At 40.4% G+C, this 14960-nt stretch overlaps 1 protein-coding gene across 10 annotated transcripts in view; it reads right to left on the reverse strand.

The window, feature by feature from the left end:
* Nucleotides 1–14512, reverse strand: part of DCAF1 (DDB1 and CUL4 associated factor 1) — a 70511-nt gene extending 55999 nt beyond the window's left edge. For 3 of the 10 annotated variants that reach the window (XM_069475780.1, XM_069475778.1, XM_069475773.1), the window contains exons 1-2: nt 14368–14512; nt 5248–5365 (exon numbers count right to left, since the gene is read on the reverse strand). Coding sequence is in view for 8 of the 10 variants with exons in the window: in XM_069475778.1 (XP_069331879.1) it covers nt 5248–5357 (110 nt within the window). In the remaining 2 variants the exon portion in view is untranslated. Of the gene's footprint in view, nt 1–5247; nt 5366–8115; nt 8238–11812; nt 11860–14367 lie in introns of all 10 variants that reach the window. The other 7 variants (XM_069475781.1, XM_069475775.1, XM_069475772.1 and 4 more) reach the window with 5 other exon arrangements.
* Nucleotides 14513–14960: the final 448 nt, after the last annotated feature.

Raw genomic sequence — 14960 nt, forward strand, 5'->3', positions numbered from 1 at the left:
AAGTCTGACATGTCAGAGCTATTTTACGTGTTAACTGTTATTATGAAAACTGGGAATCAAAAATAGGAAAAACAATTTAGGATGGATATTGACTGTGAGAGGGCAGGAGGGAGCCTTCTGGTGCTCAAGTCCTATAACTTGATCTAGATGATGGTTTTACTCTACATTAAGCAGAGTAGTTTACAGTATATAAATTACATCTCAACAACAAAAAAAAAAAACACAAGCCCAGTATGGTGGTATGCACCTGTAATCCCAGCTACTCGGGAAGCTGAGACAGGATTGCCTGAGCCTAGGCATTCCAAGGTTGCAGTGAGCTAGAATTGCACCGCTGCACTCCAGCCTGAGCAACAGAGCAAGATCACATCTCTTTATAAAAAAAAAAAAAAAAAAAAAAAAAAAAAAAAACCACACACAGAATCTGGATTAAACTCATACTGCTTGGCCCAAAGCCAACCCCTTCAACAGAACCAAATCAAAGTCCAATAAATGTTATTGTTCTTAGGAAAACTGTCAAAAGATCATAAAAATAACGGTCAATAAAAGAGTAAGTGGCTGAGCATGGTTGGCTCACGCCTACAATCCCAGCTACTCAGAAGGCTGAGGTGGGAGTACTGCTTGAGGCCAGGAGTTTGAGACCAACCTGGGCAACATAGCAGACCTCATCTCTAAAAAATAAAAAATTAGTTGGGCATAGTGACACGTGCCTGTAGTCCCAGCTACTTGGGAGGCTGAGGCAGGAAAAGGGCTCCAGCCTAGTAGTTTGAGACCAGCTTGGGTAACATAGTGAGACTTTTACTCAAAAAAAGAAAAGAAACCTGAAGGTACTTCAGAAAATACCCAGTAAACTAACAGATCCACAGTTTGGAGGGTGAAGAAAGTTGCCTCTGTCTAAAATAAAGCAAGCTATACTTTGAATCCATCCTACTGTCTCCTAAACTTCCTGTCTAACCTTAAAGATCTTTTAAGATCTTGTTCCATAAAACTTTATTTTCCACTCCTACCGTACATTCACCCTCCACTCTGGTAGGATCCACTTCCTCACTGCCCCAAAAATATGACACAATTCCTTTGCCTCCAATGCCTTTTTCAGTCACTTTTTTTTTTTTTTTTAAGAGACAAGTTCCCTCTCTGTTGCCCAGGCTGGAGTGCAGGTGCCATCCTAGCTCACAACAACCTCCAACTCCTGGGCTCAAGCAATCCTCCTGCCTCAGACTCCCAATGGCTGGGACTACAGGAGCATACCACCACACCAAGCTATTTTTTTATTTTTTATTTTTTGTAGAGATGGTGTCTCACTATGTTGCCCAGGCTGGTCTCAAGCTCCTGGCCTCAAGCAATCCTCCCACTCTGGTCTCCCAAAGTGCCAAGATTATAGGCATGAGCCACTGCACCTGGCCTTTGGTCACATTTTTTGGCTTTCCTAGAAAGTTACGTATCTCTGCTTTTCATCAGCTATATTCTACCATCTCTCAAGTCCCAGTTTCAAAGAAAATTTACAACCTCCAGTACCGGAAAGCCCACTGGAATTGGAGTCAAAACCCAGATTCTAACGTAAGCTTTCCACTGCCTGCCTATGCAGTTTTTTGCAATTAGCTCTGAAGATTACTATTCCTTTACTGATCCAGCTCTCAGTGATACTTTTAGTAACAAATGAGGAAACTGAGGTCTGACACACAAGAGGTCAAATATTTATTAAGTGAATAAAAGACTCATTCAAGTTCTTTCTATTCTCACAACCCCTACAATATTTACAAGTCATACTGCCTGATTTAGCATTTCATATATGCTATTTTGTACTACTCTGCACTGTTTCTTATCTGTTAGTCTTAGCTGCTTCCCAGGTGGTTATCTCCTTGAGGACAGTGCCCCTCTATTTTAGGCTTTGCTTTGCTGAGTATCATGGCATCGTAAAAAATTGAGAGCTAAATATGATAATGCATATGAAATAACTTTGAAAATAAAACATTAAATACTTTCAGTAAAATGCTCAAAAAATATTTCTTGGTCTTTCTCCACTCATGCAGACTGACCAGTTCCTCTCTGGAACGCTTTAAAAAAAATAAAAAATAAAAAATATTTCTTCCCTGGGTGCGGTGGCTCATGCCTGTAATCCTAGCACTCTAGGAGGCCAAAGAAAGAGGATCACTTGAGGTGAGGTGTTCAAGACCAGCCTAAGCAAGAGGGAGATTGTCTCTACTAAAAATCGAAAAAAATTAGCTGGGCGACTAAAATTAGGCATACGTTGTGGCAAGCGCCTATAGTCCCAGCTACTTGGGAGGCTGAAGCAGGAGGATCTCCTGAGCCCAGGAGTTTGAGGTTGCTGTGAGTGAGGCTGACACCACAGCATTCTAGCCCAGGCGACAGAGTGACACTTTGTCTCAAAATAAAAAAAAAATATTTCTTAAGTAAATGAATCCACATTATCATCTCTATTAATGGCACTCTCCTCCTTTCACAGTTACATCAATAATAAACATGTTAACACCACCAATATTTAGATTCTTAAATTCACCGTGGCAGCATTTCAAGTATCTTATTTAATAGTTTTAGTGCTTAACTGTTCTTAACAGTTCTTAATCTCCAATGCCTCTACAAATTAAAATCCAGTTTCCACCAGTCAGCAATAATCCTGTCTCTTAAAAAAAAAAAAAAAAAAAAACAGTACTTTCGCATGTTCCCCACATATCTAGAGCAACTAAGAACAAAGCACTTATCCCCGTTTAAACTTTTATATCATAGTTCTTTTTCTATAAAGAATAAGCAATCACTGCATAAGTGAAGGTTTTTTTCACCACTATATCATAGATGTTAAAGATCTCCATAGTCCAATGACCTTCTCCTTAAAAAACTGAAGAGTACCCCTCCCCAACCTTTACTATTCACTTTCTCTTGACATATTTATTCAATAAAATTATGCACTATATAGTTATTATGTATCAGGCAGTGGAAAAGTCATTATTTGAGGAGAACACCAAAAAAAACAGTCCCCCTAAGCCATAACAGGGACACATGCCTATAGTTCCACCTACTGGGGAGGCTGAGGGGCAGGGATCACTTGAGCCTAGGAGTTTGAATCCAGCCTGAGCAAGTCTCTTTAAAAAAAAAAAAAAAAGTAGCCAGTAGTCCCAAGTCCCAGCTCCTTGGAAGGCGGAGTCAGGACGCTTGCTTGAGCCCAGGAGTCTGAGGTTGCAGTGAGCTATGACACCACTGCACTCTAGCTGGGGCAACAGAGAGAGACCCTATCTCAATAATAAATAAATAAATAAATAAAATTCAAAAAAAACAAAAGACATAGTTCCTGCCTTCAAGTGACTTACAATTTAGCGAGGAGACACGTGTAAAAAACAATTATAGTACAATGTGGTAAGAGTTATAATAGGGGAAACTTATAATACATATTTATGAATGACAGGAGCATTAGAATAAATAAAGGGGGTGCCCAAACCTACCTAGGAAAACTAAAGTCAGGGAAGGTTTTACAGACATGATTCTTGAACCACTTCTTGAAAGGACTGGAGTTTGCCAAGCAGACATGTCAAGGAAAGGCATGTCAGACCAAAGAAACAGCAAGTGTAAAAGCATGCAGACATTAAAAAATACGATACTAGTCCTCACAGAAGATGACCAATACTATGAGGCAGAAAAAAGAGGCAGGAGCCACATCATAAATGACTTCATAGGCCACACTAAAAACTTTACATTTTACTCGGCAGGAAAAAGGGAGCCAGAGAAGAATTATGAGAAATATGACAATCAGACTTGCATATGAGAAAGAACAATGTCTCAGTAAAGGGGCAGACTTGCAAATCGACCAAGGGGTTGAAGAAAATAGGAAAAGACCAAAAAAAAAAAGATAAAAAGAAAAGGGGTTGGATATATTAAAAGAGGGTAAACTGGAGCCAGGAAGATAAGGCACACTGCCTAATGGGCCAGTAAAGATAAGATCAATATCTTATGAAGAAGCAGTAGTAGAGATGGAGAGGAGGAAAGGAAGGAAGCAGAAATTCCCAGGGGCTGGTAACTGATACATATTGGTAGAAGAATACATAGGAAAGCATGGCTTTCAATTTCTCAGTTTAAAACCATTTCGTTTAAATCCGAGGCAGGGAGTACAAAAAGCATAAGTTGTGGATGAGGAGGGACACAGAGATGAAAATGATAAGCTCTATTTGGACATGGTATGTTTCAGGTGTCTGCAGAAGAGAGAGGTAAAGATATACACACCAAGCAGCTGAGAAATGAGCCTGAAATTTTTAAAAAGGAGGGTCTGAAGTAGAGATTAAAAACTTAACACAGGATAATGGCTGAAATCATAGACAGGAATGAACTATCTAGGTAGAATATTTAGGGTAAAGAGAGAAAAATTACTTTAAAAAAAGAGAGAGAGAGAGAAAGAGAAGAGAACCACAAATAAAAGCCTGAGGTTAAGAAACATACAGGAGAAGAACCTATGAAGGAGAATGAGGACAAAGGGCCTGTGAGGAAAAGTAAGAAAATCAAAGAGCCTTAAGAAGTAGGGAGATGGGCAAGGCATGGGGCTCACGCCTGTAATCCTAGCACTCTGGGAGGCCAAGGAAGGAGGATTGCTTGAGCCCAGGAGTTTGAGGTTGCTGTGAGTTACGCTGATGCCACGGCCACGGCACTCTAGCCTGGGCAACAGAGCAAGACTGTCTCAAAAAAAAAAAAAAAAGAAAGAAAGAAAGAAATAGGGAGATAAAGACTAGGTCTAAGAAAAGAAAAAAATGGATTTAGAATTCAGTCAAGGTATCCAGGCGCAGTGGCTCACGCCTGTAATCCCAGCACCCTGGGAGGCCGAGGCGGGAGGATCGCTTAAGGTCAGGAGTTCGAGACCAGCCTGAGCAAAAGCGAGACCCCGTCTCTACTAAAAATAGAAAGAAATTATATAGACAGCTAAAAACATATATATAGAAAAATTAGCCGGGCATGGTGGCACATGCCTGTAGTCCCAGCTACTCGGGAGGCTGAGGCAGAAGGATTGCTTAAGCCCAGGAGTTTGAGGTTGCTGTGAGCTAGGCTGACGTCAGGGCACTCTACCCTAGGCAACAGAGTGAGACTCTATCTCAAAAAAAAGAATTCAGTCAAGGTAAAAGTGTTTCTATACTATTCTCCACACCAATTTTTACTTTTTTTAAACTAGTTTTTTGTATTTAAAAAAAAAACCAAACTAGTATATGAGGTTTTTTATTAAACTAGTTAAAAAAAAAATATCTTAATTATTCATACCTGGTAAGGATAGGTACCATATCCTGCCCACTGCCATGCTCCTTTTCCCACTGCTCCAGCAGGGTAGTGAGCTCGGCTTTGGAGTCCACATGTACCACTACTGTAGTCATGGCTTAGCCTAAGGAAGCAAAACAAACAAACAAAAAATAAACCAATAAATGAACACAGGCAAGTAAAATTGAGGAGGGGATAGAAAAGGAATGAGTAAGCAAGGGAAATAACTAAAAAGCGAAATTTAACCTTTGAACCCTTCAGATAATTTTATGTGTAGTACAGTGGGTAACTGTAAATACTAATCAGGCCTAAATATTCATCAAGTCATGATGAAAACAAGCCCTTTCACCTTTCTCAGCCTCAGCTATCAAATGAGGCAGAAAGCTATATCAAAATGGTGATTCTTAACCTTTCCAGGAACCCCTTTGAGAATCAGACAAAAGCTATGATCCCTTTCTCTCATCACAAATGCATTTACCTACATACAATATCCCAGAGCTAGATCTTTCAGGTCCAAAACTTTGAGGTTATATTTTTTTTAATACAAAATGTGGCAAAAACTACTCCCAAAAATCTTTTGCTCTTGCTAGTCTTTGGGGAAAGTGCTATTAAAGATAAATGGCAGGCCGGGCGCGGTGGCTCACGCCTGTAATCCTAGCACTCTGGGAGGCCGAGGCGGGAGGATCGCTTGAGGTCAGGAGTTCGAGACCAGCCTGAGAAAGAGCGAGACCCCCGTCACTACTAAAAATAGAAAGAAATTATATGGCCAACTAAACATACATATAGAAAAAGTTAGCCGGGCATGGTGGCACATGCCTGTAGTCCCAGCTACTTGGGAGGCTGAGGCAGTAGGATCGCTTGAGCCCAGGAGTTTGAAGTTGCTGTGAGCTAGGCTGATGCCACGGCACTCTAGCCTGGGCAACAGAGTGAGACTCTGTCTCAAAAAAAAAAAAAAAAAATAGATAAATGGCACATTCCTGTTAATTCTTAACAAAAGGCCAAGAAATTAAGTAGGTATCATTGCTAGCATGAAAGTTGGAAAGGAATACTATAAACCCATTTATCCTTCAGCCTTCCCAACCTCTCACAGATAATTTCCTGGAAGGAAGATAAGTTGCTGGGTTGAGTGGTCAGCCCAGAGATATAGGACAGGGAGCTGAGATGGGCTTTGGAGGAACCAAATAAGACATTCACATGGGGGAGGTTTATAACGGGCTCCAAAAGGAATAAATGAGACTCAAATGTTTATGATTTACATCATCAACTTCCAGGAAATTAGCCTTAGGATCAAAATGTCAGATCCTGCCATTCAAAATGTATATTTTCATAGAAATAGCAACATTCTATAAAAAGTTTCATATCAGAAAAGGACTACTAGCTGAGGTAGGATTATTAATAACTGTTCTAAAGATATCGACCATAAGCCCAAAAGAAATGGATGTAAAAGAAGATACCAACAATTCTCTAAAATGCAAAATTTATATTTTAATAAAGTAAGGGAATTCCAATAGTGAGTAAGGATTCCTGTCACCTGGGCTACCCATAACTCCAAATAAAAATATGTGCCCCACTCCCTGAAAAGAACAAAATCAAAAGGCTTCTTTTCTATAGAGAAGCAGCCACATTTTCAGACTTTCTAACCGAAGTCACAAAAAGGAAACACTGCAGGTGTGACAGGCTACTATCGACTCTGACCTTAACTAGAGAAAACTCAGGTTACACCGCATTAATAGAAAGAAGGGGAAAAAAAACATGATTGATGCAGAAAACATATTTGACAAAATTCAACACCCTTTTGTGATAAAAACACTCATAGGCAAAGTGTGGTGGCTCACACCTGTAATCCTAGCACTTTGAGAGGCCAGGAGTTTGAGACCTGCCTGAACGACATAGCGAGACTCTATCTCTACAAAAAATACAAAAATTAGGCCAGGCGCGGTGGCTCACGCCTGTAATCCTAGCACTCTGGGAGGCCGAGGTGGGCGGATCGTTTGAGCTCAGGAGTTCGAGACCAGCCTGAGCAAGAGCGAGACCCCATCTCTACTAAAAATAGAAAGAAATTATATGGACAGCTAAAAATATATATAGAAAAAATTAGCCGGGCATGGTGGTGCATGCCTGTAGTCCCAGCTACTCGGGAGGCTGAGACAAGAGGATCGCTTGAGCTCAGGAGTTTGAGGTTGCTGTGAGCTAGGCTGACGCCACGGCACTCACTCTAGCCTGGGCAACAGAGTGAGACTCTGTCTCAAAAAAAAAAAAAAAAATACAAAAATTAGCCAACCATGGTGGCACACACCTGCAGTACCAGCTACTTGGGAGGCTAAGGCAGGAGGATTGCTTGAGCCCAGGAATCTGAGGTTGAAGTGAGCTATGATGACACCATTACACGCTAGCCTGGGCAAAAGAGAAACACTATCTCAAAAAATGAACAAAAACAACCACTCAATAAACTAGAAACAAAAGAGAACTTCCACAACATGGTCAAGGACATTACAAAAAACCCACAACTAACATTATACTCAATGGTGAAAGACTGAAGGCCTTCCCCTAAAATCAGAAACAAGGCAAAAATGCTCACTGTTGCCATTTCTATTAGGCACTGTACTGAGTTCTAGCCAACCCAATTAGGCAAGAAAAAGACATAATGACATAATCCTATATACAGAAAATTCTAAAGAATCCAGGCCGGGTGTGGTGGTTCACACCTGTAATCCTAGCTCTCTGGGAGGCCGAGGCGGGAAGATCGCTTGAGGTCAGGAGTTCAAGATCAGCCTGAGCAAGAGCAAGACCCCATCTCTACTAAAAATAGAAAGAAATTATATGGACAGCTAAAAACATATACAGAAAAAATTAGCCGGGCATGGTGGCACATGCCTGTAATCCCAGCTACTTGGGAGGCTGAGGCAGGAGGATCACTTGACCCCAGGAGTTTGAGGTTGCTGTGAGCTAGGCTGATGCCACGGCACTCTAGCCTGGGCAACAGAGGGAGACTCTGTCTAAAAAAAAAAAAAAAAAAAAAAAAAAAGAATCCACATAAAAACTATCGAAGCTAATAAATGAATTCAGCAAAGTTGCAGGGTACAAGAGCAACACACAAAAATCTGTGGAATTCATATCCAATAATTTACAATAGCACCAAAGAAGATTTTGGTTGGAATAAATTTAATTAAAAAGATTTGTAGGCCAGGCATGGTGGCTCACGCCTGTAATCCTAGCACTCTTGGAGGCTGAGTAGGTGGATTATTTGAGCTCAGGAGTTCGAGACCAGCCTGAGCAAGAGCAAGACTTCGTCTCTACCAAAAGAATAGAAAGAAATTATCTGGACAGCTAAAAATATACAGAAAAAATTAGCCAGGCATGATGGCACATGCCTGTAGTCGGGAGGCTGAGGCAGGAGGATTGCTTGGGCCCAGGAGTTTGAGGTTGCTGTGAGCTAGGCTGACACCACGGCACTCTAGCCTGGGCAAGAGACCCTGTCTCAAAAAAAAAAAAAAAAAAAAAGACTTGTACACTGAAAACTTTAAAACATTGCTGGGGTAAATTAAAGATGACCCAAATACATGGAAAGACATCCTGTGTTCACGAATTAGAAGACTTAATATTAAGATGGTAATATTCTCCAAAGTGGTCTACAAATTCAATGCAATCCCTATCAAAACCCCAATGACCTTAAAACAGAAATGGAAATGCTAATTCTAAAACTCATACATAATTACAAAGGACCCTGAATAGCACAAGAATCCTGAACAAAAAAAACAAAGTTGGAGAACTCATACCTCTGATTTCAAAACTTACTACAAACCTACAGTAATTGAAAGTGTGGTACTAGTGCAAAGATCAACATATAGACAAATATAATAGAATTGAAAGAAATAAGCCTTTACATTATAATCAATTTTCAACAAGGGTCTCAAGACCATTCCAATACAAAAAGAATAGTCTTTTCAACAAGCGGTGCTGAGACAATTGGATATCATCATGCAAAAGAATGAAGTTCGATCCCTGCCTCACATCATATGCAAAAATTAACTCAAAATTAATCAGAGACCTAAATGTAAGAGCTTAAACTATCAGATTCTTATAAGTAAACATAGTAGTAAATCTTCCTGACCTTGGACTTGGCAATGGATTCTTAGTTATGACACCAAAAGCTTAAGCAAATAAGAACAGACAGATAAACTGGACTTCAAAATTTAAAACTTCCACATATTAAAGAACATGATCAAGAAAGTGAAAAAACCACCTAAACAAAGGGACAAAAATATTTGCAATCATATCTAAGGATCTAGTATCCAGAATATATGAAGAACTCTTACAATTCAACAACAAAGAGACAAGCCAATTAAAAATGGGCAACGGAAGCACAGAAAGATAAATCTCACATGTTCTCATTTCTATGTGGAAGCCAAATATTAAAAACAATTGATCTCATGGAGAAAGAATAGAATGATGGCTACCAGAGGCTGGGAAGGGAGTGGGGAATACATTGCGCATGGTTAATGGGTGCAAAATTCAGTTACATAGACAGAACGAACAATATTTGACAGCACAACAAAGTCACTATAATCAACAGTAAGTTAGGGCATACTTTAAAATAACTAAGAGTGAAATTAGAATGTTGTAACACAAAGAAATGATAAATGCCTGAGGTGATGAATACCCCAATCAATCTGATTTAATTCACATCGTATGCCTGTATCAAAACATCACATGTACCCTATAAAGATATACAACTATTATCTACTCATAATAATTAAATTAAAAATTTTAAAGAGGGCAATGGACTTGAATAGACATTTCTCCAAAGATATACAAATGGCCAGAAAACACATGAAAAGATACTCAACATCATTAGTCACTACAGAAGTGCAAATCAAAGCCACAGTGAGATACCACTTCATACCTGCTAAGATGACTACCATCAAAAAATCAGAAAATAAAAACGTTGGCAAGGATGCAGAAAAACTGCAATGTACACTGCTGGTAGGAATACACAATAGCACAGCAGCAATGGAAAACAGTTTGGTAGACTCTCAAAAAGTTGTGTTTTTAAAGTTAAATGTAGAATTACCATATGACCTAGCAATTCCACTAGTAGGTATATACCCAAAAGAACTGAAAATGGGCAAATACTTGTACACAAAAGTTCATAGCAGCATTATTCACAAAAGCCAAAAGATGGAAACAATCCAAATATCTATCATAGGATGAATGGATAAAAATGTGGTATATCCATACAATGTAATATTCAACCACAGAAATTAAGTATTGATACATGCTATAGATGTAGACAAACTTTAAAAATAATATCAAATGAGGCTGGGCCCAGTAGCTCAGGCTTGTAATCCTAGCACTCTGGGAGGCCTAGGTGGGAGAATCGCTTGCGGTCAGGAGTTCAAGATCAGCCTGAGCAAGAGCGAGACCCTGTCTCTACTAAAAATAGAAAGAAATTAGCTGGACAACTAAAAATATATAGAAAAAATTAGTTGGGCATGGTGGCACATGACTATAGGCATGAAGGATCCCTCAAGCCCAGAAGCTTGAGGTTGCTGTGAGCCAGGCTCAGGCCACGCCACTCTATCCTGGGCAACAGAGTGAGACTGTGTCTGAAAAAAAAAAATAATAATGTAAACGAAAGAAGCCAGACACAAAAGGTCACATATTATATGGATGGTTCCATTTATACGTAAATCCATACACAGAAAGCAGACTAGTGGTTGCCAGGGGATTAGGGGAGAGGGAAATGGGGAGTGACTACTAAATAAGTATAAGGTTTCCTTTGGAGGTGATGAAAATATCCTGAACTAGAAAGAGGAGATGGTTGCAAAACATTGTTAATCTACTAAATGCCCTTGATTTATACACTTTAAAATGTTATGTAGATTTATCACAATTTTTTTAATTGGAAATTTAAATGGGAAAAAAATTGGTCCAGGAAGGAATGCCTCTTGGATATCTTAAGCAATCAGCCTTGAAGAGCACATGAAGGCACAATTTAAAGAAAATACTACCTCTACTAAAGGTCAATGCAAGGGCATTAAAACACTAAAATTTCAGTTCAACTTAGAAACATATACATATATACTTCTAGTATCATTTTCAGAACTTCCAATTAATCTATGTCTGAAGATAATTTTGGGAATAACCAGTTGCCCGGGGAAAATATAAACTTATAATAGACTAAAATAATAACGTCAATGCTAATTCATGTTACTGTCAACGAAAAAATATATTAATACAAAATGTAAAAGGTGCAGTCATCTTGTTATGCACAAGACAGTGAGGGTGCATTATTCAATCCACCATGTTTTAAAGTGAGTTCTTTGAGTGGTATCAAGAAATTATGGCCTGTCCAACAGTGACACAATAGTTACCAATTAGTGAATATGTAAAACGGGACACTGAATCTAGCTAAATAATTTACTGTACTTACATTATTCTGAATTTTCACAATCATCCTGCCCTTTTTTTACAGATCAGGAAAGTGACTCACAGAGTTCCCCAAGACCAAGCAATTGACACTTGGAATAAAAGGGTTTTAAAGATTCAAACGTTAACTCTGCTGACATACCTGTGAAATCTTGGTTATTTAATTTCTCCAAATTTCAATTTCCTTATCTGTTTAAGATGGAAATGGTTGTTGTGAGGGTTTAAATAATAAAATTGTTGATACAATGGAAAATATAAAGCCTTAAAAAAAAATATGTAAAATTTCCTTACCCTAAAGAATGCCTGCCAAAGTATTTAGACGTAATGCGCCTGCAGCTTAATTTTCAAATGATTCCACAAAATAAATACATACCACACACATAGAGAAAATAAAGCAAAATATTAACAATTGTTAAATCTGAATAGCTAAGTGTTCATTTTACTATTCTTTCAACTTTTTTTATGTTTGAAAATTTTCATAATAAAAAGTTGAAAAAAAAGAAGCATTTTCTTAACTAATTTGGACCAAATGGCAAGTGAAATAAGCAAAGTGCAGATCTTTGTGTGTACTTTTTGTGAATAAAAAAGGGTGGTGGGTGTGTGTATATCCGTATTTATTCCAGGAATAAAATAAGCCTGGAAGAATACATAGGAAAGAGATAATATCTATTACATTATGGCGGGTAACTGACTCAATGTAGAATAAACATAAGAGATTTCTCACAATACTTTTTTATTCCAGCTCTGCCATTTTCCACTATTTTGAGCTAAGTAACCTTTTATAACTTTTTAATTAAACCATAAGATATGTTCTCTTCTTTTTTAATACACAATACTGAATGGCCCATTCAGCAGAAACTATCCCAAAGCCTAAAGTCAACATTAAAGACAGATCTTTTAAGATGGTTAGAATCCTAAAACAAACATCTATAAGCATTCTTATAAAAAAAAAAAAGGGAAAAAATCCAAATTTAGAGCTTCAAGTAAAAATTTACTTAATAGGCCAGGCACAGTAGTTCACATCTATAATCCCAGCACTCTGGGAGGCCGAGGCCAGAGGATCCCTTGAGCTTAGGTGTTCGAGACCAGCCCGAGCAAGAGCGAGACCCTGTCTCTACTAAAAATAGAAAAAATTGGTCGGGCATTTTTCAGGGGCCTGTAGTCCCAGCTACTCCAGAGACTGAGGCAGAAGGATTGCTGGAGCCCCATCCTTTGAGATTGTAGTGAGCTATTATGATGCCACTGCATGCTGGCCCTAGTGACAGAGTGACAGACAGTCTCGGAAAAAAAAAAAAAAGCATAAAATTTACTCAATTACTATGACATATGAGATCACATATACTGTAGTAACTTTCTATTACTGTCCATGACCATATTCTTTACCAAAACAACACAAGAACATGAGTAATAAACCAATTCTAATCAAACTATTATGTGGTTCATTCTATGAGATTCCTCCTCTACTAAATTTAAAAACTGTACAACAGGCAGAAGAGTAAAACACTGTGTCACAAAATTATTTTCCTACCTTCTTTAAATTCTCTATGATCTCCTTAACATCCAAAAATGTATCACCACTCAAAAATGGGTGATGAATAACTGCTATATACAAAGCCCAAATCTTCACAGCATCAAGCAGAAAAATATTAAGTCGATTCCTAAAGTCTAAATATACACATTTACATAAACCTTAAAGGTAAACTCCAGTAAACAGGAATAAGAAAATTCAGGATGACACTGCTATGAACCTCTCACTCTGTACATTAACAATGCGTTTAGAACATGAAGATGCTAATATAAATTAATAATTAAAACAAGAAAACTAATTAAAAGGCTTCACTGAAAAGAGTAAGGAAAAACTAAGACCAACATGACGTACACAAGTCATGTATGACTCAAAAACTACTACAAACACTCCAAAACTATTTCTTGAACAAATGGAAAATCAGAGCGCTACTACTTCAATAAGAGGAAGCGAAAAAGAAACAATCTAGGAAGAGACGGAGTTAAGCAAACGCCTCTGACATCCTAGTTGAAAACTAGGATAACCCAAGGAAATAGACTCCCGGGAAATTTGGCGGGCACTCTTAAGGTTTGGGCTACACGGTGAGACACCGCCACACCTCTCTCTCCACCTCCTCCTTGAAGGTGGGAGGAGTGCCTGGAAAGCTCCGCCTCCATCGCCCAGTCCAAGAGCGGGGCGGGTGCGGGGAGAAATGGCACGAGGCCGAGGGAGGGGAGAGCCCGCCCAGGTGACTAGGGCTGGAGGCGGAGATACAGTCCGGGAAGGGGGCCGCTGTACGGCAGGGAAGATGGAGCCCCCCAGTCCGTACGGAACGGAGACTGGAAAGACTGGAAGGAAAAAGGTGACAAGGGAAATGAAAGGCGCCCCTCCTCCAGGTAGGGGCGGACACACCCCGCCCCCCACTCCGGGCGGAAGAGTTACTCTCGGGAAGCTTCTCTTGGGGACTGGAGGAAAAACGTAGAGGCCCCGCCCCCGGGAAAGGAATCAGGAGCAGGAAAAGTCCTGTCAGGCCCCGGGCCCAGCCTCCCCGCCGGCCCGCCCCCTCCCCGCCGGCAGTCCAAGCAGGTGCCGCCCCTCCCCCAGCCCGGCGCCCACTCTCCCGCCTGGCCAGCTGCGCGCCCTGTCTCCTCGCTCCCCTGCCGGAGAGCCATCTCCCTCCTTACCCAACTCACCTTCCCGAGCGGCTCCGCCGCTACCCTCCCCCCGACCCCGCCAGCGGCCACAGCTCACACACACCGCCTCAGGTCCCGCACTCACTCTCCCTCACTCACACACACACACAGCGCGACCACGGCTCCAGGGCGGCCCACATATTATGCGTCACTCGCATGCTACGTGCCCCGCGCGCGCGCGCGCGCTGGCTTGGCGCGAGGATCGCGAGCCGAGGGCGGGAGGAGAACGCCAGCTCAAGCAGAGGAAAATCAAGAGCCCCGGGGACGCCTGGGAAATGAAGTTCCGCGTCTAGGGGCGGGGCCAATAAAAGGCCCGATTGACGCATGCGCACTTGGCCCCGCGCCTTGACTTCGGGGATTTGTAGTTCTTTGGTTGACCACAAACTGCTCATTGTACTGTGTACTCATTGGCTGCTTCGGAAGGCGGAAGCGAAAAGTGAGGGTCCGGATCGTTCCAAGATAGAACTATAACTGCCTGATACCGTCTTAGCGCTTTATTCTCCCTGTGTGTCAGCAGAGAGCCTCTGTTTTATTCTCCCATTGCCTCATCATACCTAGAACATACCAGGATCTAAGAAAATATTTCCCACATA

Source organism: Eulemur rufifrons, chromosome 7, assembly GCF_041146395.1.
Source record: "Eulemur rufifrons isolate Redbay chromosome 7, OSU_ERuf_1, whole genome shotgun sequence".
Classification (NCBI taxonomy): Eukaryota; Metazoa; Chordata; class Mammalia; order Primates; family Lemuridae; genus Eulemur; species Eulemur rufifrons.